Source organism: Sorex fumeus, unplaced genomic scaffold (assembly GCF_029834395.1).
Source record: "Sorex fumeus unplaced genomic scaffold, SorFum_2.1 ptg000029l, whole genome shotgun sequence".
Taxonomy (NCBI): Eukaryota; Metazoa; Chordata; class Mammalia; order Eulipotyphla; family Soricidae; genus Sorex; species Sorex fumeus.
In genome coordinates this window covers 10,903,532-10,930,359 of record NW_026606086.1, presented here as the reverse complement: position 1 = coordinate 10,930,359, position 26,828 = coordinate 10,903,532, and the positions used below count along the sequence as shown (strand labels likewise).

The following is a 26,828-nucleotide window of genomic DNA, read 5'->3' as shown; positions in this document are numbered from 1 at the left end:
GGTAATATGATTAAGAAATTTGCATCATATTCTTTATAGAAACTGACATGATGGAGATATTTTTATTACTATGAAATCAATACTAAGAAGCCAAGTTGTTAAATTATTCTAGTAAACATCAAATAACATTTAATTTATTTATTCGTCCTATAACAAAACTCATTTAGCAAGTCATGCCAAGTAAACATGTTTCAAAATCTCTATGATCAAAGGAAAATATTTAACATATCTACTCAATTTTAACATCTGAAATCTATGTTTATATCAACATATAAATAAACTACATTTCCTTTACAATAAAAATTCCACTGAGAGGGGCTGGAGAGATAGAACAGTGGGTAGGGTGTTTGCCTTGCACGCAGCCGACCTGGATTCAATTCCCAGCATCCCATATGGTACCCAGCACTGCCAGGAGTGATTCCTGAGTGCACAGCCAGGAGTAATCCCTGTAAATCACTGGGTGTGAGGGTGTGACCCAAAAAGAAAAAAAATTTCATTGAGAAAACAAAAGAAAATAATTCCGTCATTATTAAAAATATATTATTTGTTATTGAAAGGAACAATTCATTTCTTATACATTGTACAAAAATTTCTGAAGCTATGCTTTTATAATTAAGAAAGGGATGTGTTTTTGTCTCCTAAAAGATTCCCAATTAATTGAAAGCTTTCCCCTTTATGTATCAAATTTATTATACTGAACTTAATAGTGATGGTTTTAGTTTATAGTAAAATTAATTACTAGATTCCCCAAAAGTCCTAGATAGTCGTTAGATATTTTGGTGAGGACATAATACATGACATGGATATTATGGAAATTGTTATGATTATGATTTTCTTTCAACTATACATAAAAAAGATAGTCACCTAAATTGTACCAAACGTCCATTTCTCCACTCAGGGTCCTCACTTCTACGATTGTTTGTCCTAAAAAGTCATCTGATTCCTTTTTGAAATGTTGCTTCACTCTGGATTTAATGTCATCATCTTCATCCCACACTCTGACTTTGATTCGATCGGTGGAGTTATGACATTCACTGTAAACAAATGTGTGAATACATTAACGACCATCCATAAGTGCTTTAAATTGAATTTGATAGCAACAGCTTATTTGACTTCTGCCTAAATCAGAATGGCTTAGTTTATTATCTGGTAAACAAGATATTATTGATTCATCCCATCTATGGGATGTTCTGGCATCAGGGATATTGAAGGAAAGTTGAATTCTTATCTCACATTATACTACTAAATAAAATATTTAAGTAATACTGAACTGGATCTAGAACAAATTCATGTTGAAAATTATGACAATAGGATAATATAGAACATACCAAAATATTCTGCAGTATAAATACAATTTTATTATGTAGGGCACTGAGAAAGTGAATGTGAAAGAGTTTTAAATGGCAATATAATAATGTATTTTATAATTCCATTAAATATCACTGTCACTATCAATGTCCTCCCATTGTTCATCGATTTGCTCGAGCGGGCTCAGTAGCATTGTGAGACTTGTTAGAATAGAATACATCACGGGGAGCTTGCCAGGCTCTGCCGTGTGGGCGAGATACTCTCGGTAGCTTGCTGGGCTCTCTGAGAGGGGCGGAAGAATCGAACTCGGGTCAGCCATGTGGGCTGCATGCAAGGCAAATGCCCTACCCGCTGTGCTATCACTCTAGTAAACATATGAAATATTATTAAATAAAGCAAAAATTAAAGGAAAATTTCTTCTCTTCTTGAAATTTAAGTGAACAATTTTTTGCCCTCTATCCCTTTGTTGAAGTAAAACATTTAATTACTGCCCACATATATCAACTCATCACTTGTTATATATAATTTTTCTATGACTTATTAAACCAACTGGAATGATAAATACTGAGCTCAAAATTTATCTATATAAGCATTTGAACAAGCACCTGAAGTTAGTAGATAAATTCTGAGCACCTCTAGAACCCTGATTATGAAAAAGTGATAAAATGATTTAATTTTTCTCAATAATAAAAACAGTCAATACACCACAGCAGTATTATCAGCACATATATACATATATGTATGCATGTATATATATGATATTATAATAAACAAAGTCATAGATATTTCTGTAAACAGTGTTGGTGTCATGGGACTTTAAATATTATTGTAACATACCATACTAAAATCATATTTCTTTACAATACCCAGAATCTGGAAAATGCGTGAGTACCTGAGAACAGATAACTGGTTAAAGAAACTTTGGTATATCTACACAATATGATACTTTTCAGCTGTAAGAAAAGATGAAAACATGAAATTTACATATAAGTGGATCAACATGGAGAGTATCATGCTAAGTGAAATGAGTCAGAGAGAGAGAGACAGACATAGAATGACTGCACTCATTTGTGGATTATAAAGTAATATAATATGAGACTAACACCTAAGGATAGTAGAAATAAGAATCAGAACCATCTCTGCACAGCTTGTGCTTGTGGAAAAGGCAGCTGGAATGAAGAAGGGTGCACTAAGTAAATGATGGTTGGAGGAATTGCCAGATGAGTGCTGAAAGTAGACTATCGACCAAACATGATGTACTCAGTACCTGCATGACAAACCATAACATCCAAAAGGAGAGAGAGAGAGTAAGAGGGAATGTGCTTGACCTGGAGATAGGGGTTAAGAAGGGGTGGTGGTTCGGGGAGGGATACTAGGAACATTGGTAGTGAAGAATGGGCACTGGTAGAGGGATGGGTACTCAAACAGTTTTTGAGTGAAACATAATCATGAAAGTTTATAAGTCTGTAATAGTATCTCATGGTGATAAAAAATAAAAATATGATAAAATAAATCACATTTCTATATCTTGTCATTACTAAAACTTAATTTTAATAACATTTTTCTATATGTATTTATCTAAAACAATTCTGAAAAAGGATATAGAGGTGTCATTAAATTCCTAAATGAGTTTTGATAAAAATTCTATTAAGAACTCTTAAAACAATATATTTTGTAACATGATGTATTAGAAAAATAATCGTAAAATTTGATTAAATCATGAGATCTCCAATTGAAAAACTAATCTAGAATAGAAAAAGCAAATCTGTAGGAAGTGCAGTCCAGTTTCAAACTATATTGCAGATATTTAGTAATCAAAGCAGCATGGTATTAGCATCTAAGTAAGCACAAAAGTCAGTGGAAACAGAATATAGAACCCAGAGACAATGTTATACCTTTATGGCCAACTAATGTAAGAAAAAAAATCAGTAATATGCAAAGTACAATTTCTTTAATATTGTGAAAACATGGCAGTCAGTTATAAAATGATGAAACATGATCATTGTTTTACAGTATAGACAAAAATTAACTCAAGGATTAGAGAGATAGTACAGAATATAAAGCATCTTTTTGCATATAGCCACCTCAAGTTTAATCCTCTGCTCCACATATGGTCCCCTGAGGACCACCAAGAATGAATTTTGAGAAACACAAAGAGTGGCCCAGATCACCACTAGACGTACCCCCAACTCCCAGCCAAAAATCATTTAAATGGACTAAAGATTTGAACATAATTTATAATTTCTAAAAGAAAAAAAAACTAAATAGTAAACTCTTTTTTACATAGGCTTGATGATAATGTTTTAGATGATATTTAAAATGAAAAAAAGAGAAAAGCAGGAATAAGTTCTTTTTTGCCATTCCCTGATAAAAACAATTCATCTGAATTACGTATCTCCTATGGCACAGAGGGCTATTTTAACTTTTATTTGCAAATAATAGTTACAATAGATAGCAAGAAAATTTATTAAGGACAAGGGAAATGGTGAAGTGGTTGATAGTATTCCAGTTGAATTTTACTTGTAACATAGGCCTAAGCATTGCTGGAAGTAGCCTCTAGTATTGTTAGATTGTTATTTATAGCCCAGAGGGCCCCAAGCACTGCTGGGGTTTTGATCTCCAGCACTCCAAGACCCATGTAGTACCATATACTCATATCTTAGGATTCAGCTTTTTAGCTTGGTTGCCAAGAATGACCAGAAGAGCATCACTTGGGAAGCCCTCCTCAAAAAAAGAAATTTTCTTTTCTTAGTAATCTTTTTGATTACTAAGAGATTTTGCAATATAGTCTTTAAGAGAATAATATACGTTGCCTTATTTTGAAAAAAACTGGCCAGTGGAGTGTATGTTTGTGTGTGTGTGTGTACGTATGTTGTGTAGGGGTCTTGTTTTCTCATATTTGTATAGATGAACTTCTCTTATTTTTAATTTAATACACACATAGACATTATATATTTATGCATTACTTATATTGCACATAACATATACAACGTACATGTTGGATACCAAGAGGAGATAGGAAGAGGACTTTTTCTTTTTTTTTCTTTTGTTTTTATTTGGGAGTCAAACCCTACTGTACTTTGGCTTACACCTTTTCTATGTTCAAGGATCACTCCAGCAGTTCTTTCAGGACTATTTGTGGAGCCAGGAATGTAACCAAGGTTAATTAACTGCATGCAAGGCATATACCTTAATGTCTTCCATCTCTCCAGTTCCATGTTTCCAATTTCTAATAAAAAAATTTTTGTATCATGTTCCTACCTCACAGCAAACTGCTCACATCCTTATCATTAAGTTGTCCTCCTGAACTGTTTAGCAACTTTTTGATTTTGCAATTACATCAAGTTTCAATGTCCTCATGAGCGTGCGCGTGCACACAAACACACACACACACACACACACACACACACACCACCTAATGACTAGGTCACCTATTTTATGGTTACATGTTATACATTTACATGTATAACACAATTGAAGTTCCACAAGGTTAGACAATTCAAACAAATAAAACTTTCATTCTTAATGGCAAAATAAAATATATGTGATATTAAAGAATTCAGGAAAAATACAAATAGTTACCTCTGTAAATTTACTCATTATTTCCCTGAAAGCATTCCTTATCGATTTTATGTTGGTTTTTTAAAGCTAAATTTGGAATAATTTTAGATTTACAAAAACATTAGCAAGAAGAATAGGGTTCCTAAAAGTCTAATTTCCAGGTAATTATTATTTAGTATTTCTAAGTTTCCCATTTTTATATCATAATTAACTGATGATTGTTATGTTATTTGTATTTCAAAACAGCTACTATTGAGGAATATTAAACTATATTTGCTATTATGTTTCAGGCATAATAAATTATCAGAAACTTTATTTTACAGTACTGTTTGACTCCCAAATAAAAACAAAAGAAAAATGAAAGAAAAATTCCTCTTCCTATCTCCTCTTGGTATCCAATATGTACGTTATATATGTATATGCAATATAAGTAATGTATAAATATATAATGTCTATGCATATATTAACTTGAAAATAGGAGGAGTTCATATGATGCATCTATACAAAGTAAAGCATTGGGAATGAAGCTTTATACACTAGAAACTAGGACAGGAGGGACATACAGGGTTCTTAAGTGCTTCCCTCCATGCAGCAGAAGATTCGATCCTCTGTGCCATATGTGGTTCCCAGAGCACTGCCAGGAGAGATCTCTGAGCATGGAGCCAGAAAAAATCTCCAAGGACTGCCAAGAGTGACCCCAAATTCAAAAACCCAAACAAAACAAGAAATTAAGTACTGAAAAATATACAAGGATTTAAAATGGGTGTAAACTAGAGACTTTGGATACTGAAAGTAGTAGGCCCTCCCGTTGATCGTCGATTTGCTCGAGCGGGCCCAGTAACGTCTCCATTGGAGACTTTGTTGTTACTGTGTCTGGCATATCCAATAGAGACTTTGGATACATAATAAGCAAATCCAATTCTGAGTCCTGTGCCCTCATTTGGTTCTACACTGCATCTTCTCAAGACTTAAAGTAAGTAGCCCATATACATAGATTCCTTTGTGCTATGATAAAGACTTTGGATCTGCACTTGCGAAGTGTATAAACTAAAATTAAAGTGAAATGATATAGTTGTCTGGGGATTTGCTCCTTTGGCAACATTGATTGGAGAAGCTTGATTAGATATAGAGTTTGATGAGTTTGATTCTGAAGGGCTTTTTAATTTTTCTTTAAAGAAATCCCTTATTTAATCAGATGTTGGTCCTGAATTACATTCTCAGACACTGGCATTTGTACCACTCCACTTTGAGCTACTGCTTCAGAATCTGGTATATTAGACAGAGTTTGGCATAAAAGTGCATTCTGTGGTTAATAACAAAGAACTCTGAAATAGTAACTCTTAAAGAATGAATGGAGTTATAATCACAAATCTTCATCTGTCTTACTCTTTTTTTTTACATATTTTTAATTTAAAAAGTATTTTACAATATTTGATTACATTTAATATTTGAATTAATACCAATTCCGGTTCCTCTCTGGGCCCGCGCAGCTAGAAACAGCCCCGAGACAGCCGGTTTTCAACCCCTGATCCGCGTGGGACGGGCACAGAGGCCCAGCTCTGGGCAACAAAGCTGAACGGCTCCAATTCCAACAGGTACAGCCCGCCCCCAAGGGCCTGGGTTTCTCTCTGGGCACGCGCAGCTAGAAACAGCCCCGAGACAGCCGGTTTTCAACCCCTGATCCGCGTGGGACGGGCACAGAGGCCCAGCTCTGGGCAACAAAGCTGAACGGTTCCAATTCCAACAGGTACAGCCCGCCCCCAAGGGCCTGGGTTCCTCTCTGGGCACGCGCAGCTAGAAACAGCCCCGAGACAGCCGGTTTTCAACCCCTGATCCGCGTGGGACGGGCACAGAGGCCCAGCTCTGGGCAACAAAGCTGAACGGCTCCAATTCCAACAGGTACAGCCCGCCCCCAAGGGCCTGGGTTCCTCTCTGGGCACGCGCAGCTAGAAACAGCCCCGAGACAGCCGGTTTTCAACCACTGATCCGCGTGGGACGGGCACAGAGACCCAGCTCTGGGCAACAAAGCTGAACGGCTCCAATTCCAACAGGTACAGCCCGCCCCCAAGGGCCTGGGTTCCTCTCTGGGCACGCGCAGCTAGAAACAGCCCCGAGACAGCCGGTTTTCAACCCCTGATCCGCGTGGGACGGGCACAGAGGCCCAGCTCTGGGCAACAAAGCTGAACGGCTCCAATTCCAACAGGTACAGCCCGCCCCCAAGGGCCTGGGTTCCTCTCTGGGCACGCGCAGCTAGAAACAGTCCCGAGACAGCCGGTTTTCAACCCCTGATCCGCGTGGGACGGGCACAGAGGCCCAGCTCTGGGCAACAAAGCTGAACGGCTCCAATTCCAACAGGTACAGCCCGCCCCCAAGGGCCTGGGTTCCTCTCTGGGCACGCGCAGCTAGAAACAGCCCCGAGACAGCCGGTTTTCAACCCCTGATCCGCATGGGACGGGCACAGAGGCCCAGCTCTGGGCAACAAAGCTGAACGGCTCCAATTCCAACAGGTACAGCCCGCCCCCAAGGGCCTGGGTTCCTCTCTGGGCACGCGCAGCTAGAAACAGCCCCGAGACAGCCGGTTTTCAACCCCTGATCCGCGTGGGACGGGCACAGAGGCCCAGCTCTGGGCAACAAAGCTGAACGGCCCCAATTCCAACAGGTACAGCCCGCCCCCAAGGGCCTGGGTTCCTCTCTGGGCACGCACAGCTAGAAACAGCCCCGAGACAGCCGGTTTTCAACCCCTGATCCGCGTGGGACGGGCACAGAGGCCCAGCTCTGGGCAACAAAGCTGAACGGCTCCAATTCCAACAGGTACAGCCCGCCCCCAAGGGCCTGGGTTCCTCTCTGGGCACGCGCAGCTAGAAACAGCCCCGAGACAGCCGGTTTTCAACCCCTGATCCGCGTGGGACGGGCACAGAGGCCCAGCTCTGGGCAACAAAGCTGAACGGTTCCAATTCCAACAGGTACAGCCCGCCCCCAAGGGCCTGGGTTCCTCTCTGGGCACGTGCAGCTAGAAACAGCCCCGAGACAGCCGGTTTTCAACCCCTGATCCGCGTGGGACGGGCACAGAGGCCCAGCTCTGGGCAACAAAGCTGAACGGCTCCAATTCCAACAGGTACAGCCCGCCCCCAAGGGCCTGGGTTCCTCTCTGGGCACGCGCAGCTAGAAACAGCCCCGAGACAGCCGGTTTTCAACCCCTGATCCGCGTGGGACGGGCACAGAGGCCCAGCTCTGGGCAACAAAGCTGAACGGCTCCAATTCCAACAGGTACAGCCCACCCCCAAGGGCCTGGGTTCCTCTCTGGGCACGCGCAGCTAGAAACAGCCCCGAGACAGCCGGTTTTCAACCCCTGATCCGCGTGGGACGGGCACAGAGGCCCAGCTCTGGGCAACAAAGCTGAACGGCTCCAATTCCAACAGGTACAGCCCGCCCCCAAGGGCCTGGGTTCCTCTCTGGGCACGCGCAGCTAGAAACAGCCCCGAGACAGCCGGTTTTCAACCCCTGATCCGCGTGGGACGGGCACAGAGGCCCAGCTCTGGGCAACAAAGCTGACCGGCTCCAATTCCAACAGGTACAGCCCGCCCCCAAGGGCCTGGGTTCCTCTCTGGGCACGCGCAGCTAGAAACAGCCCCGAGACAGCCGGTTTTCAACCCCTGATCCGCGTGGGACGGGCACAGAGGCCCAGCTCTGGGCAACAAAGCTGAACGGCTCCAATTCCAAACAGGAGACATTCCCAACTCCTCGCCCAGTGCCAGGGACTCTTTCCGGAGCCGCGGCCGCTGACGCGGGCCGCGAAATATTTTCCCACTACATATGCCATAGGAACCATAAGCTAACTTCTTAGATGGAAACTTCTCTATTTTAGCTCAGCCACTAGAAATACAGTTGCCAATAACTCATAAGCCTATCTTAACTCACACTGCATATCAAGCAGAATAGTAACACTGAACGTGAAGGACTAAACCACACCTCTCACAATGGTAAAGCAACGCAAAAGCCCACCAAACATTCATATTGAAGAGTCTAGCCCAGATGACACCAACAGTACTGTAGTGTTAGACAACCTCTCTGACAAGGAATTCAGAAGGGAGCTACTTAGGATGCTTAGGGAATTAAAAGAAACAATGGAAAGCAATGCCAATAGAAGACAAGAGGATCTGAAGGCAGAAATGAGGAAAATGCAATCAGAAATGTCAGACCTGAAAAATCTCGTAGGCGAATTGAAAAGCTCAGTGGAAGGCCTCAGCAGCAGAGTAACAGCGGCTGAGAACAGAATCAGTGAGCTCGAGGATGAAGTTCAGAGACTCTCCCGAAAAGCGCAGAAAATGGAAAAGAGACTCACAATTCGGGAACAGATGGCAAGAGAAGATCGTGATGAAGCCAAGAGGGGTAACATAAGAATTATTGGAGTCCCAGAGGGACAGGAAGAAAACCTCGATGAAGAAGAAACTGTCAAAGACATCATTGCTACAACATTTCCAGAGCTGAAGAAAACTTGTGACCACATTCAGGAGGCCCGAAGGGTACCAGCTAGAAGAAATCCGAATAAAAATACCCCAAGACACATTCTGATCAAAATGACCAAAACCTTAGACAGAGACAAAATTCTGAAAGCAGCAAGATCGAAGAAAGAAATCTCTTACAAAGGAGCATCCTTAAAATTCACAGCTGATTTTTCTGATGAAACCCTCATGGCCCGAAAACAGTGGTGGGACATAGTAAAAAAACTCAATGAAATAAATGCCTCCCCAAAAATACTTTTCCCAGCAAGACTCTCATTCATAATAGAAGGAACAACACACAGTTTCACAGACAAACAACAGCTCAGGAACTTCATAGACTCAAAACCATGGTTACAAGAACAACTAAATGGGCTACTTTAAGGCAAGAAAGGCCCCCCAAATACACCGAATTTTAACAGAACAATGGGACAAAATCCCATAACAATAATCTCTCTCAATGTCAATGGGCTAAACGCACCAATTAAAAGACATAGAGTGGCAGGATGGATTAGAAAATTGAACCCAACATTCTGCTGCCTGCAAGAAACGCATCTCAATAGTCAAAGCAAACACAGACTCAGAGTCAAAGGCTGGAAAACAATCCTACAGGCAAACAGCTCCCATAAAAAAGCTGGGGTAGCCATCCTTATATCAGACCACATTGATTTCAGAGTGAGGAAGGTCATAAGAGACAGTGAAGGCCATTACTTATTGATCAGAGGATCTGTACAACAGGAAGAACTTACAATAATAAATGTATATGCACCTAATGAGAGACCAGCAAAGTACTTAAAACAACTACTCATAGATTTGGAAAAAGACATCAATAGCAACACAATACTAGTGGGAGACTTCAACACTGCTTTGTCACCTCTTGATAGATCAACCAGACTCAAGCTTAGCAAGGACATACTTCATTTGAGGGAAACAATGGAAGAAAGGGACTTAGTAGATATATACAGGACACTTCATCCACAAAAAGCTGAATACACATTCTTCTCAAGCGTACATGGAACATTCTCCAAGATAGACCACATGCTGAGCCACAAAACATGCCTCCATAAAATTAAGAAGGTAGAGATTGTATCAACAATCTTCTCAGACCATAATGCGCTGAAATTAGAAGTAAATCACACACAAAAACAGAAAACTAAATCAAACACCTGGAAATTAAACAGTGCACTATTGAACAACGAGTGGATTAGACAGGAAATCAAAGAGGAAATCAAAAGATTCCTAGAAACGAATGAAAATGAGAACACGAGTTACCAAAACTTATGGGACACAGCAAAGGCTGTGTTAAGAGGAAAGTTTATAGCTCTACAAGCATTCCTCAGGAAGGAGGAGCGAGTACACATAAGTAACCTAACCTCACAGCTTAAGAGCTTGGAGAAGGACCAAAAAAAGGAGCACAACCCGAACAGGAGAAAGGAAATAATAAAACTCAGAGCAGAGATTAACGAGATGGAAACCCAAAAAACATTCCGAAAGATCAATGAAACCAAGAGCTGGTTCTTTGAGAAAATTAACAAGATCGATAAGCCTCTAGCAAAACTCACAAGGAAAGGGAGAGAGAAAACCCTAATAAACCGAATCAGAAATGAAAAGGGGGTCATTACAACAGAAACCACAGAAATTCAGAGGATCCTCAGGGAGTACTTTGAGAAGCTTTATGCCACGGAACATCAAAACCTCGAGGAAATGGATAAATTCCTAGACTCCTACAGACTCCCAAGGCTGAACCAAGAAGACCTGGAATACCTGAACAGACCTATCACCATCAAGGAAATTGAAATGGTAATAAAAAGTCTCCCCAAGCACAAAAGTCCTGGCCCGGATGGATTCACTAGTGAATTCTTCCAAATCTTTAAAGCGGACTTACTCCCAATGCTCTTTAAGCTTTTCCACGAAATTGAAATATCAAAAACACTTCCAAACAGTTTCTACGAAGCAAATATCACACTGATACCAAAAGCAGACAGAGATACCACAAAGAAAGAGAATTACAGGCCGATATCCCTGATGAACACAGATGCAAAGATCCTCAACAAACTACTAGCAAATAGAATCCAACTACTCATCAAAAAGATCATACACCATGACCAAGTAGGATTCATCCCAGGGATGCAAGGATGGTTCAACATTCGGAAATCAATCAACATAATCCACCATATCAACAAAAGAAAAGATAAAAAGCATATGATCATATCAATAGATGCAGAGAAAGCATTTGATAAGATCCAGCACCCCTTTATGATGAAAACCCTAGCCAAAATGGGTATAGAGGGGACCTTCCTCAACATAATTAAAGCCATCTACCACAAGCCTACAGCAAGCATCATCCTCAATGGGGAAAAACTGAGAGCCTTCCCTCTAAGATCAGGGACGAGACAGGGATGCCCACTCTCTCCACTGCTGTTCAATATAGTACTGGAAGTACTTGCAATAGCGATTAGGCAGGAAAAAGATATTAAGGGCATTCAGGTAGGAAAGGAAGAAATCAAGCTCTCACTATTCGCAGATGATATGATACTCTACTTAGAGAACCCAATAACTTCCACCAAAAAACTCTTAGAAACAATAGACTCGTATAGTAAAGTTGCAGGTTATAAAATCAATACCCAAAAGTCCAGGGCTTTCCTATACGCAAACAGTGAGAGAGAAGAAAGCAACATGAAAAAAACAATCCCATTCACAATTGTGCCCCAGAAAATCAAGTACCTAGGAATCAGCTTAACTAAGGAAGTAAAGGACCTGTACAAAGAAAACTACAAAACGCTACTTCAGGAAATAAAAGAGGACATGAGGAAATGGAAAGATATCCCCTGCTCATGGGTCGGGAGACTTAACATTGTCAAAATGGCAATACTACCAAAAGCATTGTATAAATTCAATGCAATCCCTATAAGGATACCCATGACATTCTTCAAAGAAATGGAGCAAACACTCCTGAAATTTATATGGAACAATAAGCCCCCACGAATAGCTAAAGCAATTCTTGGGAAAAAGAAAATGGGAGGAATCAACCTCCCGAACTTCAAACTGTACTACAAAGCAGTAATAATTAAAACAGCATGGTACTGGAACAAAGGCAGAACTGCAGACCAATGGAACAGGGTTGAATACACTGACATCTCTCCTCAATCATATGCTCATCTAATCTTTGATAAAGGTGCAAGTAATGTGAAGTGGAGTAAGGAAAGCCTCTTTAATAAATTGTGTTGGCATCACTGGACGGCTACATGCAAAAAAATAGGCTCAGAACTCTGCCTAACACCATCTACAAAAGTAAGATCAAAATGGATTAAAGACCTCAACATCAGACCAGAAACCATAAGGTACATTGAAGATAAAGTTGGCAAAACCCTCCATGACATTGAAGCTAATGGTATCTTCAAAGATGCCACGCCACTGGCCGAGCAAGTGAAAACAGAGATAGATAAATGGGACTATCTTAAACTAAGAAGCTTCTGCACCTCCAAAGAAACAGTGACCAAAGTACAAAGACAGTCTATAGAATGGGAAAGGATATTCACCGAATACACATCTGACAAGGGGTTGATATCCAGGATATACAAAATACTGGTTAAACTCCACAAGAAGAAAACATCCAACCCCATCCAAAAATGGGGCAATGAAATGAACAGAAACTTTCTCAAAGAAGAAATCCGAATGGCAAAAAGGCACATGAGAAAATGCTCTACATCATTAATCATCAGGGAGATGCAGATCAAAACCACAATGAGATACCATCTCACACCTCAGAGACTGGCCCACATTCAAAAGAACAAAAGCAACCGATGCTGGCGTGGATGTGGCAAGAAAGGGACACTCCTTCACTGTTGGTGGGAATGTCCACTGGTTCAGCCCTTCTGGAAAACAGTATGGACGATTCTCAAAAAATTTGAAATTGAGCTCCCATTTGACCCAGCAATACCACTCCTGGGAATATATCCCAGAGAGGCAAAAATGTATAGTCGAAGTGACATCTGCACTTGTTCGTTCATTGCAGCCCTCTTTACAATAGCCAGAAACTGGAAGAAACCTGAATGCCCAAGAACAGATGACTGGTTAAAGAAACTTTGGTACATCTACACAATGGAGTACTATGTAGCTCTTAGAAAAGATGAAGTCATGAAATTTACATACAAGTGGTACAATATGGAAAGTATCATGCTAAGCGAAATGAGTCAGAAAGAGAGGGATAGACATAGAAAGATTGCATTCATCTGGGGGATATAAAGTAACAAAGTATGAGATTAATACCCAAGAATAGCTGAGATCAGCACCAGGAGGATTACTCCATAACTTAGAGGCCAGCCGGGTACCCTAGAGGAAAGGGCTATTCAGATAGAGAAGGGAGCACCAAATAAAGGATGTTTGGAGGATCCTCCCAGGAGGGGAGATGCATGTTGAAAGTAGACTATGGACTGAACATGTTTGCCACTCAATGCCTCTTTTGCAGACCACAACACCCAAAAGGAGAGAGAGAACACAGGGGATTGCCCTGCCACAGAGACGGGGGGATGGGGGGATGGGGGTGGGAGGGATATTATCCATGGTGGTGGAAAATGGGCACTGGTGGAGGGATGGGTATCTGATCATTGTATAATTGAAACCAAAGCACAAAAAATTGTAAATCTACAACTTTAAAAAAAAAATAAAATAAAATAAAGGGGAAAAAAAAATACCAATTCCATCAATTGAATACCAATTCCACCACCATTACATCTTCGCACCACTATATTTTGGATGTTTCCATCCAGAACCCCAACCTCTGCCCCAAAGCAGAACCCAATTTGGTTTGTATTGTTTGTTGTGAATACTTGATCACTTGATCACTTGACTTCCCGTTAATTATCGATTTGCTCAAACGGGCGCCAGTAACGTCTCCATTTGTCCCTGTCGCATTTGTTATGAATAAGCCGCTAAAAATGCTACAAAAAACTATCCTTAGAGGAGAGTGTGTGAAAATTGTTGTATTTCACCCAGCAGACATTAAGCCCTTCTATAAGAGATTACTAATCAGTTGTTAAGGCTTGAGCCTGTGTGCTTTTATATATGTGTGTATATTTGTGTGTGTGTGTGTATATGTATACACAAATATGTATATATGTATATATATATCTGTGAAAATATATTTTCCTCTAAGATTGGTTGCCTTCTACTTTAAATCCCATCAAATATGGTGCGCCACTCTTGGAGTAAAAGTGGTGTGAGGCATGAGATGCAGCCGCGCTGTCCAGGGATAGGTTTGCTAACACTTATGATGGGTTATACACTTAGGATTTAATTAAGAGGTTGGAAAACCAACACATTTTGAACAGCAATAGTGAAACAGTTGATGGAGGCATTATTTATTTCATGACAGAAACATAGCCACATGCCAATTGAAGTTTTTTATTCATGTGGATGATAAGAATGAAATCCATAATGCTAGCTATCCTTATAAAATTTAGTCGAATCTTCACGTCGAACCTCTAGGCCAGATGGGTCCAGGACAGCTCAGAGGACCCCACTTGCAAATATTTTCTTTTTTTTTTGTTGAATTCTTACCCAAGTGAAAATATTTTTTCTTTCTGTGCTCAAGATTATTAGGTTTGTCTCTTTATTTGGGTGTTGATTTGACAAATACTGTATTTCTGGAGAGATGATCACTATGTAGCCAATTTTCTTTTGGCAGTGATCCAATGACAAATTTATAATTGTTTATCCAACTTTGCAAATGGTTTCACTGAAAATATTTTTAAACAAATTTCCTGAATTTAAATGAAATATGTGTCTCTCATTCTTCAATGATAAAACAAACCAAAAATATTCTCCCCAAATTTAAAAATTATATGTCTTTCCCAGTCAGAGTTTAAACCATTTAGAGAGTTGCTAGAGAAACTAGACTTGCGAGAATTGTTAGAACGATGGAGATTTCGAATTTCATTATAAAGTTTTATTTTAATGAAAAAACGGGCTTTTGCTTAAGTAATCTCACCCAGATTTTAAAAATACTACTAAAATAGTAAATAAGCAAAAACTGGTAGAAAAAAAATTTGATCTAATAAAGCAACAAAATTATCATGTGAATACTGTGTCAGAAAAATCTTAAATAATATTACAATTAAAAAACATCACATTCCTTTAGAATGAGTAAATTTTAGCAACCAATTTTTAAAATTTTTAAAAAAAAATTTTAATGAGTCACCATGAAATAAAGTTACATTTTTACAAACTTTCCTGATTACATTTCAGTCATACAATGATCAAGTACCCATCCCTCCACCAGTGCCCATTCTCCACCACCAATGTTTCCAGCATCTCTCCCTGCCACCTCCGTCCCCCTGCTTCTGTAGCAGGCACATTCCCTTTTACTCTCTCTCTCTCCTTTGGGGTGTTATGGTTAGCAATACAGGTACTAAGTGGCAATCATGTTCGGTCCATAGTCAACTTTCAGCACACATCTCCTATCCTGAGCGAGCCCTCCAAGCATCATTTACTTAGTAGTCCCTTCTCTATCTGAGCTGCCTTTTCCCCAGCATGTGAGGCTGGCTTCCAAACCATGCAGCTATCTTCCTGGCCCTTATAGCTACTATCCTTGGGTGTTAATCTCCCATTATGTTACTTTATTTTTCACAAATGAGTGCAGTCATTCTATGTCTGATCTGTTCTTCTCTCTCTGACTCCTTTTACTTATCATGATACTATCCATGATGATCCATGTATATGCAAATCTCATGACTTCATCTTTTCTAACAGCTGCATAGTATTCCATTCTGTAAATTTACTGGAGTTTCTTTAACCAGTGATCTGATCTCGGGCAGTCGGTTTTTTTCCCCCAGATTCTAGCTATTAAATAGTGCTGCAATAAACGTACAAGTGCAGATCTCATTTCTACTGTAATTTTTTGCATCTCTGGCATATATTCCCAGAATGTATTGCTGGGTCAAATGGCAGCTCAATTTTTTAAGAAACATCAATATTGTTTTCCAAAAGGGTTGGACCAGCAGGCATTCCCACTATCAGTAAAGGAGAGTCCCCTTCTCCCCCACAGTCATGCCAACACTGGTTGCTTTTGTACTTTTGGATGTGTGCCAGTCTCTGCGGTATGAGATGATATCTCATTGTTGTTTTGATCTGCATCTCCCTGATGATTGGTGATGAAGAACATTTTTTCATGTGCGTTTTGGCCATTCGGATTTCATCATTGAGAAAGTTTTTTTCATTTCATCACCCATTTTCTGGTTGGGTTGGATATTTTCTTCTTCTAAGTTCAACCAGTAGCTTGTATATCCTTGATATCAACTCCTTATCAAATGGATATTGGATGAATATTATCTCCCATTCTGTAGACTGTCTTTGTATTCTGGTCACTTTTTTGGAGGTACAGAAGCTTCTTAGTTTAAGATAGTCCGACTTGTTTATCTCTGCTTCCACTTGCTTGGTCAGTGGTATGTCATCTTTTTTAACTTATTTATTAATTTTATTTCTTAAATTTTTAATTTTTTTATTTTTATTGTTATTTTTTTTTATTAGTGAAACACCATGATGTACAGTTATAGACTTACAAACTTTCATGCTTGGGTTTCAGTTATACAATGATCGAGTACCCATCCCTTCACCAGTGCCAGCTCTTGGTTTCATTGGTCTTTTGGATTGTTTTTTGGGTTTCCATGTCGTTGATTTCTTCTCTAAGTTTTATGATTTCTTTCCTTCTGCCTGGTTTGGGCTCCTTTAATTGTTTCTTTTCTAAGATCATGGGCAGTGAGGTCAAGTTGTTTATGTGGGCCCTTTATTCCTTCCTAAGAAATGCTTGTAGAGCTATAAATTTTCCCCTTAACATGATTTTAGCTGCATCTGATCGGTTCTGGTACTTCATACTTATTTGTTTCCAGGTATCTTTTGATTTATTCCTTAATTTCTTTAGTGACCCACTCATTGTTCAAAATTCAGTTGTTTAATTTCCAGGTGTTTGATTTGGTTTTCTTCATATGTACATGATTAACTTCTATCTTCAGCTCATCATGGTCTAAGAAGATAGTTGATACAATCTCTACCTTCCTGATTCTGTTGAGGTATGCTTTGTGGTCCAGTGCAGGGTCTGTTCTGGAAAATGTTCCATGTGCACTGGAAAAGAATGTGTATTCTTTTTTTGGGGGGGGGGAGGTATAAAGTCCTGTATAGATCTATTAGCCCTCTATCTTCTATTTCTTACATCAGAGACATTATTTCCTTGCTAAGTTTTAATCTTCTTGATCTACTTAGGGGTGATAAGGCGGTGTTGTAGTCTCCAACTACTATCGTATTGCTTGTAAGGTCGGCTAGCAGTTGTTGTACGTATTTGGCTGGTCCCTCATTGGGTTCATATATTTTTAGGAGTGTGATTTCTTCCTGCTGTACATATCCCTTGATTAAAAAATGAAATGGCCTTCACTGTTCCTTTTAATATTTTTCAACCTGAAATTTATGTTGTCTGATACTAGCAAGGCCACACCAGCTTTTTCGAGGGTATTATTTGCTTTCAGGGTTGTTTTCCATCCTTTGACTTTGATTCTGTGTTTGTTCTGATAGTTCAGATGTGTTTCTTATAGGCAGCAGAATGTTGGGTTCTGTCTCTGAATCCATTTTTCACTCTATGTCTCTTAATTGGTAAATTTAACCATTGACGTTGGGAGAGATTATTGTTAAGGGGTTTATTGTCATCTTTCTGTAAGGGTTTGTTGTGCTTGTAAGGGGTTGTCTTGTTTTATAGTAGCTCTTTAGACCCTCTTTTAGGTTTGGTTTTGAGTCTATGAAGTTCCTGAGCTGTTTTTTATCCAGAAAATACTGTACCATTCCTTCGTGTTTGAGTGAGAGTTTAGCCGGATAAAGTATTCTTGGTGAAGCGTTCATTTCCGTGAGTTTTTTCACTATATCACACCATTGCTTTCCAGCTTGAGGGTTTCCTCTGATAGGTCTGCTGTGAATCTAAGGGTGCTCCTTTGTATGTGATTTCCTTCTTTGACCTTGCTTCTTGCAGCATTGCGTCTCTATACATGGCAACCATCATTCTAACTATGTTATGTCTTAGAGTGTTTTTGTTAGGGTCACTTTTAGCTGGCATCCTTCAGGCTCCTTGAATCTGGATGCCTGCATTGTCCAGCTCTGGAAACTTTTCAGCAATGATTTGTTTAACTGTGGCTTTTTCATTGAGATTGTTTCCCTGACCTTCTGGTACTCTAATAATCCTAATATTGTTCCTCTTGCAATTGTCTCTTAGGACTCTGATTCATTCTAAAGCTATTGTAAGGTCCTTTGCCATTGTTTGTTGTTGCCTGTAGGCTTTGTGCAGCTCATCTTCTAGCTCACTGATTCTGTCTTCAGCTATAGCCATTCTACTGTTGAGAGCACACACTGAATTTTTTATTTCATCTACCGAATCTTTTATTCATGACATTTCTGTGTGTAACTTTCCAATTTCTGTTCTCATTTCTTCCTGTATTTTCTCGATTGTTTCTCTCTTATCCTCCTTTAATTTACTGGATAGCTCTTTCACTGTTTCATTAAGATCATTGAACATCTTCATTACTTCATATCTGAATTCTTTCTCAGAGAGCACCTTTAAGTGAGTAACACCTGATGAGGCTTCTGGACTCTTTTCATCGTCCTCTCCTTGTGGTGGGGATTTGCAATGTTTCTTCATGCTGGTGTGGTGGTATGGAAACTGAGATGTTACACATGATTGTTGTGTATGAGTAATTTACCTGCAGCTGCGTGAGTGCCCACTGGCCCCAAATTAGACCACGGCTCTCTTCTGTAGAGAACACGCCCCCTACGAGGACCTGGTGTGTGGGGAGGATACAACCTGGAAGGAGAGGAAAACTGGGCATGATGTTCAGAATGAACAGGAAGAGTCTCAGTGATGGTGGGCAGCCCAGGGTCCTAGAGGATGCCTGGTGCGCATAAGTGGCATGTCATGTTTAAAGATACCTTTAGCTTCAATGTCGTGGAGGATTTTGCCGACCTTCCTTCAATTTACCTTATGGATTCTGGTCTGATGTTGAGGTCTTTAATGTCAGCCTTAAGCTTCACTTGACCTCGTAGTCACATGCGCCCAAGACATAGAAACTGTCACATATACTTTGCAGGTCATCCTAACCATAGCATCCAGCCTTGAATGGGATTGGATGAGGGCAAAGCAGAGAAGAAAAGGCAATAAGCCAATAATGCTAAACTTCATATGACTGGACCTTGTAAGTCAAAACCCTCTATAAACTATGTGTGTATTTGGGGCTGGAGCGATAGCACAATGGGTAGGGCATTTGCCTTGCACACCTCTGAGCTAGGTTTGATTCCCAGCATGCCATTGGTGCCCTGAGCACCGCCAGGAGTAATTCCTGAGTGTAGAGCCAGGAGTAACCCCTGAAAATTGCCGGATGTGACCCAAAAAGTGAAAAAAAAAGTTGTGTATTTGATAACAAAGTGAACAACCATCTGATGCTCCCAGAGGGTGTTTCTCTGCATGTTCATCATCCTTTGCCCCGCCTCTGCACGAACCTTACACAACGTGTCTGGGCACATTGGAGAAAAACCGTTCTCAACAGTCCCCAGAGCACCACCAGGAGTAATTCCTGAGTGCAGAGCCAGGAATAACCCTGAGCATTGCCACGTGTGACCCAAAAAGCAAAAAAAAAAAGAGAAAAGAAAGAGAAAAAAGAATGTGACATAATGCCTTCATTTTTAATGACACATAAACCTATGTTTAACTGTCAATGGTCTAAGGTCAGGCTAAAATGGACAAATATGGTAAAAGAAGGTTGCATTTCAATAAAAACTAATTTTGAGTTCCTTTTCATAAATAGAAAGACTCTTAACTTGCCATTAGCTTCTGCCAGTATTAAAGGTATATTAGGATACATCTTTGAGATCTGGAGAGCTAGCAGTTCAATATGCCAGCAACTTAATTTTTACATAATTCACTATTTTCGTATTTTCACCATGACTTTCCTCCATTACATAATAGATTCAAATGGAATCAAGTAATCTAATTTCAATTTATTATATATTTTTTTATTTGGTAGGGGGGTATACCCAGCAGTGCTCAGGGCTTACTCCTCACTCTGTGCTCAGAGATCATTCTTGGCAGGACTTGGGGAATCAAAAGCAGCTGAGAATCAAACTGAAGTCCACCACATGTAAGGCAAGCACTTTAACTCTTGTACTATCTCTCTGGACCTCAGTCCATTTTAACACTGGTAAATAACTATAAAACTTTAAAAAATATGTTATGGGCGGGAGAAATAGTACTTTGGCTAGAGTGCTTGCCTTGCACATGGTGAAGCTGTGTTCAATCCTCAGCCCCACATAGTCCCCTGAATCCTTCCAGAAATGATCCCTGAGCACAGAGTCAAGAGCAGAGTCAGAAATGCACAAAACATATATAAGCACATGCGCGCGCGCACACACACATAGACACACACACACACACACACACACCAAAGACAAAAAAAATACTCAGTCGCTTCAATTAGAACAAAAGTGTATATAAAAAAGTTAAAAATTCAATCAAGCAAACATTAAAGCATTTTAAATATATCTTTATATTAGCAATGCTAAGCATAGGTTCCTCTCTTTGGTAGTTATTTTATTGAAGTTTTATTAGTTCTTAAGACTATTTCTGTTTAGACATATAATTTATCACTTCCTCTAACTACATGTTGACTAACCATACCAACCACCAAAGCACCAATATTGTTCTGTCATAGTCGACTGAGCCAAGAGAGCTTTTCTTTTTCTCTATCTCCAGTAACATCAGTTCTGCAGTAGGTATAATGGTCCTGTTTGCAGGTTTCATAATGCCCTTTTCCGCAGACATAAACTTAAGTATCTGTCAACAATAATATTCCACAAAATAATGGATCTATGATGTTAAGAAAAAATATAACTCTGGGTAACAACTAGTAGAATTACCCTTGCCCCCACTCTGCCACTAGTTACTGGTACTTTTCCATGCTGAATTTTTCCAACATTACCATAAATCCCATGAAGACCTAATGAGAAAGGATGGAAAGATCTAATTATAGTAAATCTCGAGAAGTTAATTCCTACTGCTTATTTCAATTCTTTATCTCAGTCAAAAAGGAAAATTCATTTTGTCCCTTTTATTGTAGTTTTAAATACAATTCTAATTAAAACTAGAAGTAAAGTAGGATCAGGAAGAATAACTGCTAGAAGTCTAAATTAAGTAAAGATAAAAATAAAAGAAAATAAACAGTACAAAACCAAAATCGCTGGAAAGATTCCATCATGCAGAAGTTTCTATCCTGGATATACACACAAAAATGTAAATGACCAAGTTCACCAAAATAATACTGAAGTAACATAGAAGGGCCAGAAAGACATAGTTTTGGAATTTTTTTCAAGGGGGGATGGGAATGTCACTGAAGAAAGAGAAAACAAGTAGATATTATTTATTTTAATAAATAACTAAGAAGTGGACTGCCCACCCACTTCATCATGGCACCACCCTCCTCTGCAGGTTTCTCAGGGAGCCAGGGAGTGTGTCTCTTTCCTGCACCACAGGTGCAAATGCCCCTTTCCTAGTGCTGCACCCCCCACCACCAGGCAGCTGGAGGAGACATTGGGGAACACCTGCCAAGTTCCACCCATCCACTCATCACAGCCCCACTCTCCTCTATAGGTTCCTAGGCAAGAAAAAGACACAAAGGCATCCAGAGAGGAAAGGAAGAAATCAAGCTCTCACTATTCGTAGAGGATATGGTACTATATCTCAAGAATCCTAAATCCTCTACCAAGAAACTCCTAGAAACAATAGACTTGTACAGTAAAGTTGCAAGCTATAAAGTTAATGCCCAAATATCCATGGCCTTCCTATTCGCAAATAATGAGACAGAGGAAAGTGACAAGAAAAAAATTATCCCATTCACAATCATGCCCCTGAAAATCAAATACCTCAGAATCAGCATAACTGAAGAGATAAAGGACCTCTACAATGAAAACTACAGAACACTACTCCATGAAATAAAAGAGGACACAAGGAAATGGAAACATATCTCCTGCTCATGAATAGGAAGAATTAACATTGTCAAAATGGCAATAATCCCCAAAGTATTATACAGATTCAATGTGATCCCTATAATGATACCCATGAAATTTTTCAGAGCAATAAATCAAGTACTCCTGAAATTCATATGGATCAACAAATGCCCATGAATAGGTAAAGGTAAAGGTAAAGGCCCTCCCGTTGATCGTCGATTTGCTCGAGCGGGCCCAGTAACGTCTCCATTGGAGACTTTGTTGTTACTGTGTCTGGCATATCAAATACTCTCGGTAGCTTGCCGGGCTCTCCGAGGTAGCTTGCCGGGGGGGCTGGAGCGATAGCCCATGAATAGTTAAAGAAATTCTTGGGAAAAAATATGGGGGGGCATTACCCTCCCCAACTTCAAACTCTACTACAAACCAATAATAATTAAAACAGCATGGTACTGGAACAAAGGCAGGTCAGCAGACCAATGGAACATGATGGAATATCCGTACACACAACCCCAAATATATGAACATCTAATCTTTGATAAGGGAGCAAGATATGTTAAGTGGGACAAGGAAAGCCTCTTCAACAAATGGTACCGGCATAACTGGACAACAACATGCAAAAAATAGGCTTAGACCTCACCTAACACCATGCAAAAAAGTCAAAAGATCTTAACATCAGGCCAAAATCCATAAGGTACATTGAAGACAAGTTCGGCAAAACCCTCCACGATATTAAGGCTAACGGTATCTTCAAAAATGACACTTCACTGACCTACCAAGTGGAAACAGAGATAAACAAATGGGACTTTCTTAAATTAAGTAGCTTCTGCACCTCAAAAGATACAGTGACCAGAATACAAAGACAAGCTAGAGAATGGGAAAGGATGTTCACCCACTACCCATCTGATAAGGGATTGATATCAAGGATTTATAAAGCACTGGTTGAACTCTACAAGTAGAAAACATCCAACCCCATCAAAAAATGTGGTGATTAAATGAACAGAAACTTTCTCAAAGAAGATATCCGAATGGCAAAAAGGCACATGAAAAATTGCTCTACATCATTAATCATCAGGGAGTTGCAGATCAGAACAAAAATGAGATATCACCTCACACCACAGAGACTGGTTCACATCCAAAAGAACAAAAGCAACTGGTGTTGGCACTAATGTGGCGAGAAATGGACCTTGAACAGCAGTGAAGAACACTGCTGGTGGGAATGCAGACTGGTTCAGTCCTTTTTGGAAAACAGTATGAACGATTCTCCAAAAATTAGAAATTGAATTCCCATTTGACCCAGCAATACCACTCCTGGGAATATATCCCAGAGAGGCAAAAAAGTATAGTTGAAGTGAAATCAGCACTTCTATGTTTTTGCTGCACTGTTCACAATAGCCAAAATCTGGAATAAACCTGAGTGCCCGAGAACAGAAGACTGGTTAAAGAAACTTTGCTATATCTCACAATGGAGTACTATGCAGCTGTTAGAAAAGATGAAGCTATGAAATTTATATACAAGTGGCACTACATGGAAAGTGTCATGCTAAGTGAAATGAGTCAGAAAGAGAGGGACAAACATAGAAAGATTGCAATCATCTCAGGAATATTGAGTAACAAAACAGGAGACTAAGACCCAAGAATAGTCGAGATAAGTACCACGAGGTTCATTCAATGGCTTGGAGGACAGTCGCACATGCTAGGGGAAAAGGCAGCTCAGATAGAGAAGGGAGCACTTAGTAAAGGGTGTTGGGAGGCTCCTCCCAGAATCGGAGATGCACGTTGAAAATAGACTATAGACCAAACATGATTGCCATGCAATGCCTCTTTTGAAAACCACAGCACCCAAAAGGAGAGAGAGAATAAAAGGGTATGTCCTGCCACAGAGGCAGAGTGGATGGGGGAATGGGAGGGATACTGAGATCATTGATGGTGGATAATGGTCAGTAGTGGTGGGATGGATACTCAATCATTGTATAACTGAAACCCAAGCACAAAAATTTGTTAAGTCTACACTGTACCTCATGGTGTTTCACTAATAAAAATTAAAAAATAAATAAGTGAATAAATAAGAAATAAAGATGAAACAATAATCCAAAAAAAGTTTGTATTAATACTTTCATTAGTGAAAAATTTTCTTAAGAAACAATTATTAAAATATTAGGGAGAGTTACATAAAGATACATACAGAGTCTCCTACCCCTATACCTGGCTGTCCTCTCCAGGGCCCCTTGAAGGGGGGGGCAGGTTGAGTTTCCCTCCCAGCCCCAAACAGAGCCCCAGCAGCTGATGACCTCTGTAACCCAGTCACAGCAATGCTAAGGCCACTCTCCATGTGCTCAGACAAGCATCACACATGAAGGAACCAGCAGAGGAGCCCATGTGTGCTGGACCTGGGGCTGAGATCTTCAAGCCTGCTCAGATAGGGACTAGGCCTCCTTCACCCAGATCCCCCATCTTCCAGTAGCTAGACAGTTACACCTAAAACTAGATTACACAATCTTACCAAGGCCACGATCCAGAGACTATTAAACCAAGTCAGAGCAACCTTTTATTTTCTAATTTTCACTGTCAGAGAACCCGACAGGCTACCGAAAGTATCTTGCCTGCATGTATACCTGACTAGGAACACCTGCAAAGGTGATTAAAGGCTTCCCCAAAAGCCTCCATTGCCGGGAGCCAAAAGGTCAGTACAGCCTGATATGCAATTTAGAAACTAATTTCTTCTTGGAAAAATGTTAAAGTGTGTTGTGTAAGTTTCTGAGCTATGCCCGAGATAACTGCCATGAGCCCGCTGTTAGGGCTCACACCCTGATTCACTGAAAATCTGCATGCTTTGTTAATTCCCCATTTTGCCCACTTCCTCATGTAATCAATTATAAAAAGCTAGCTTGGCAGAAATAAATCTGAAGCTTGATCAGAGTCTTGTCTTGCTCCCATTTTTCTGTCTCTCTCTTTTTCCCACTCAAGCACCATCTCCCGGTTATTCACGTTGTCTACTCCTGCGGGTTGGGGCAGGTGGGGTCCAACGTTTGGCCGGGCACGAGGGGCCTCTGCGATTAGCACTGCTGGAAAGTGGCCATGCTCACAGGAAGCCAGGGACTTCGAACAGGTAAGCAGTGATTCTTTTCAACCTCGGCCCATCAGGTGAGGTGGTCGACTCACTGACCGAGATACTAACTTATGGCCTGTCTTCAGTCTGTTTCTTTTGTTTGTGTGCACTCTTTTGAAGTTCCTTTTTTATACTAATTTTATACTGATTTTTATACTGATTCACTGAAAATCTGCATGCTTTGTTATATCTCCATTTGCCCACTTCCTCATGTAATCAATTATAAAAAGCTAACTTGGCAGAAATAAATTTGGAGCTCGATCAGTGTCTTGTCTTGCTCCCATTCTTCTATTTCTTTCTTTTTCTCACTTGCACACCCTCTCCCGGTTATCCAAGTTGACTAGTCCCATGGGTCAGGGCACTTCATCCCTCTCAGAGAGCTCGGGAAGCTACTGAGAGTATCTGGCCCACACAGAAGAGCCTGGCAAGCTACCAGTGATGTACTCGATATGCCAAAAATGGTAACAATGATGGTGCTCATTCCCCTGACCCTGAAAGAACGCCCAATATGCCATTGAGCTACACTAGCTCATGACAGGAACAAATGAAGATGTTACTGCCGCCTATTTGAGCAAATCGATGAACAACAGGATGACCGTGATACAGTGATACATAAGGATATTAATTAAGGAGGCTTACTTGTACCAGATATTATTTTACCAAGACCTCATCTTCAAGATTCTCACAACTTTGGCAGTAAACAATGCAAACATATAAAATATATAGAAATTTTTATGAACTGTAACAGAAAAGCTCTGAATTGGACAGCTAATGGGTGGTCCAATACAAAATGTGCCTGAGCATATTTTTCTACTTTTAAGCAATGATTTTTTTGTATAGTACTCAATGGATTTTTTGAATAATGGATTAAAATCAGTTTATCATATACCAATATAACTAGCTCCTCCAGTAACCTCTGTGGATGAATCAATTAGACCAGAGGGCAAAGGTGTGGTTCTGGCCAGTACCAGATCAGTTCAGAGATTTAGAATAAATGCAAGGGTATGACTGCTTGTGGTGCTGGATTTCTTCTAGAATTTATATGATAGAAGAACATTATAAATGATAAATTTCCAAAACATAAAAGTGGTGATGAAAGGTGATGAAAGGGTATTTATCAATCAATACTTGGCATTATAGCATGAAGTCCCAAATGGAAGAACTACAAACAGACTATTGTAAAGACTTTATACAAAGTAGGTGTTGATTGGAACTTCAAACCAGGTTAGTGAGAAAGGACAATAATATATTGATTTCTTTTTTCTTTCTTCAAAAAGATTTCTTTGTGCATGGGATCTGTCTAAAGATGGAAGAAAGAACCAAACAGA

The 26,828-nt window shown here is 40.0% G+C and overlaps 1 protein-coding gene across 1 annotated transcript in view; it reads right to left on the bottom strand.

Annotated features, from left to right (window-relative positions):
- UNC13C (unc-13 homolog C) overlaps positions 1–26,828 on the bottom strand; it is a 626,361-nt gene that overhangs the window by 345,958 nt on the left and 253,575 nt on the right. The window contains exon 10 of the mRNA XM_056115400.1: positions 865–1,034. Within this exon, the coding sequence (XP_055971375.1) occupies positions 865–1,034 (170 nt within the window). The remainder of the gene's footprint in view (positions 1–864; positions 1,035–26,828) is intronic.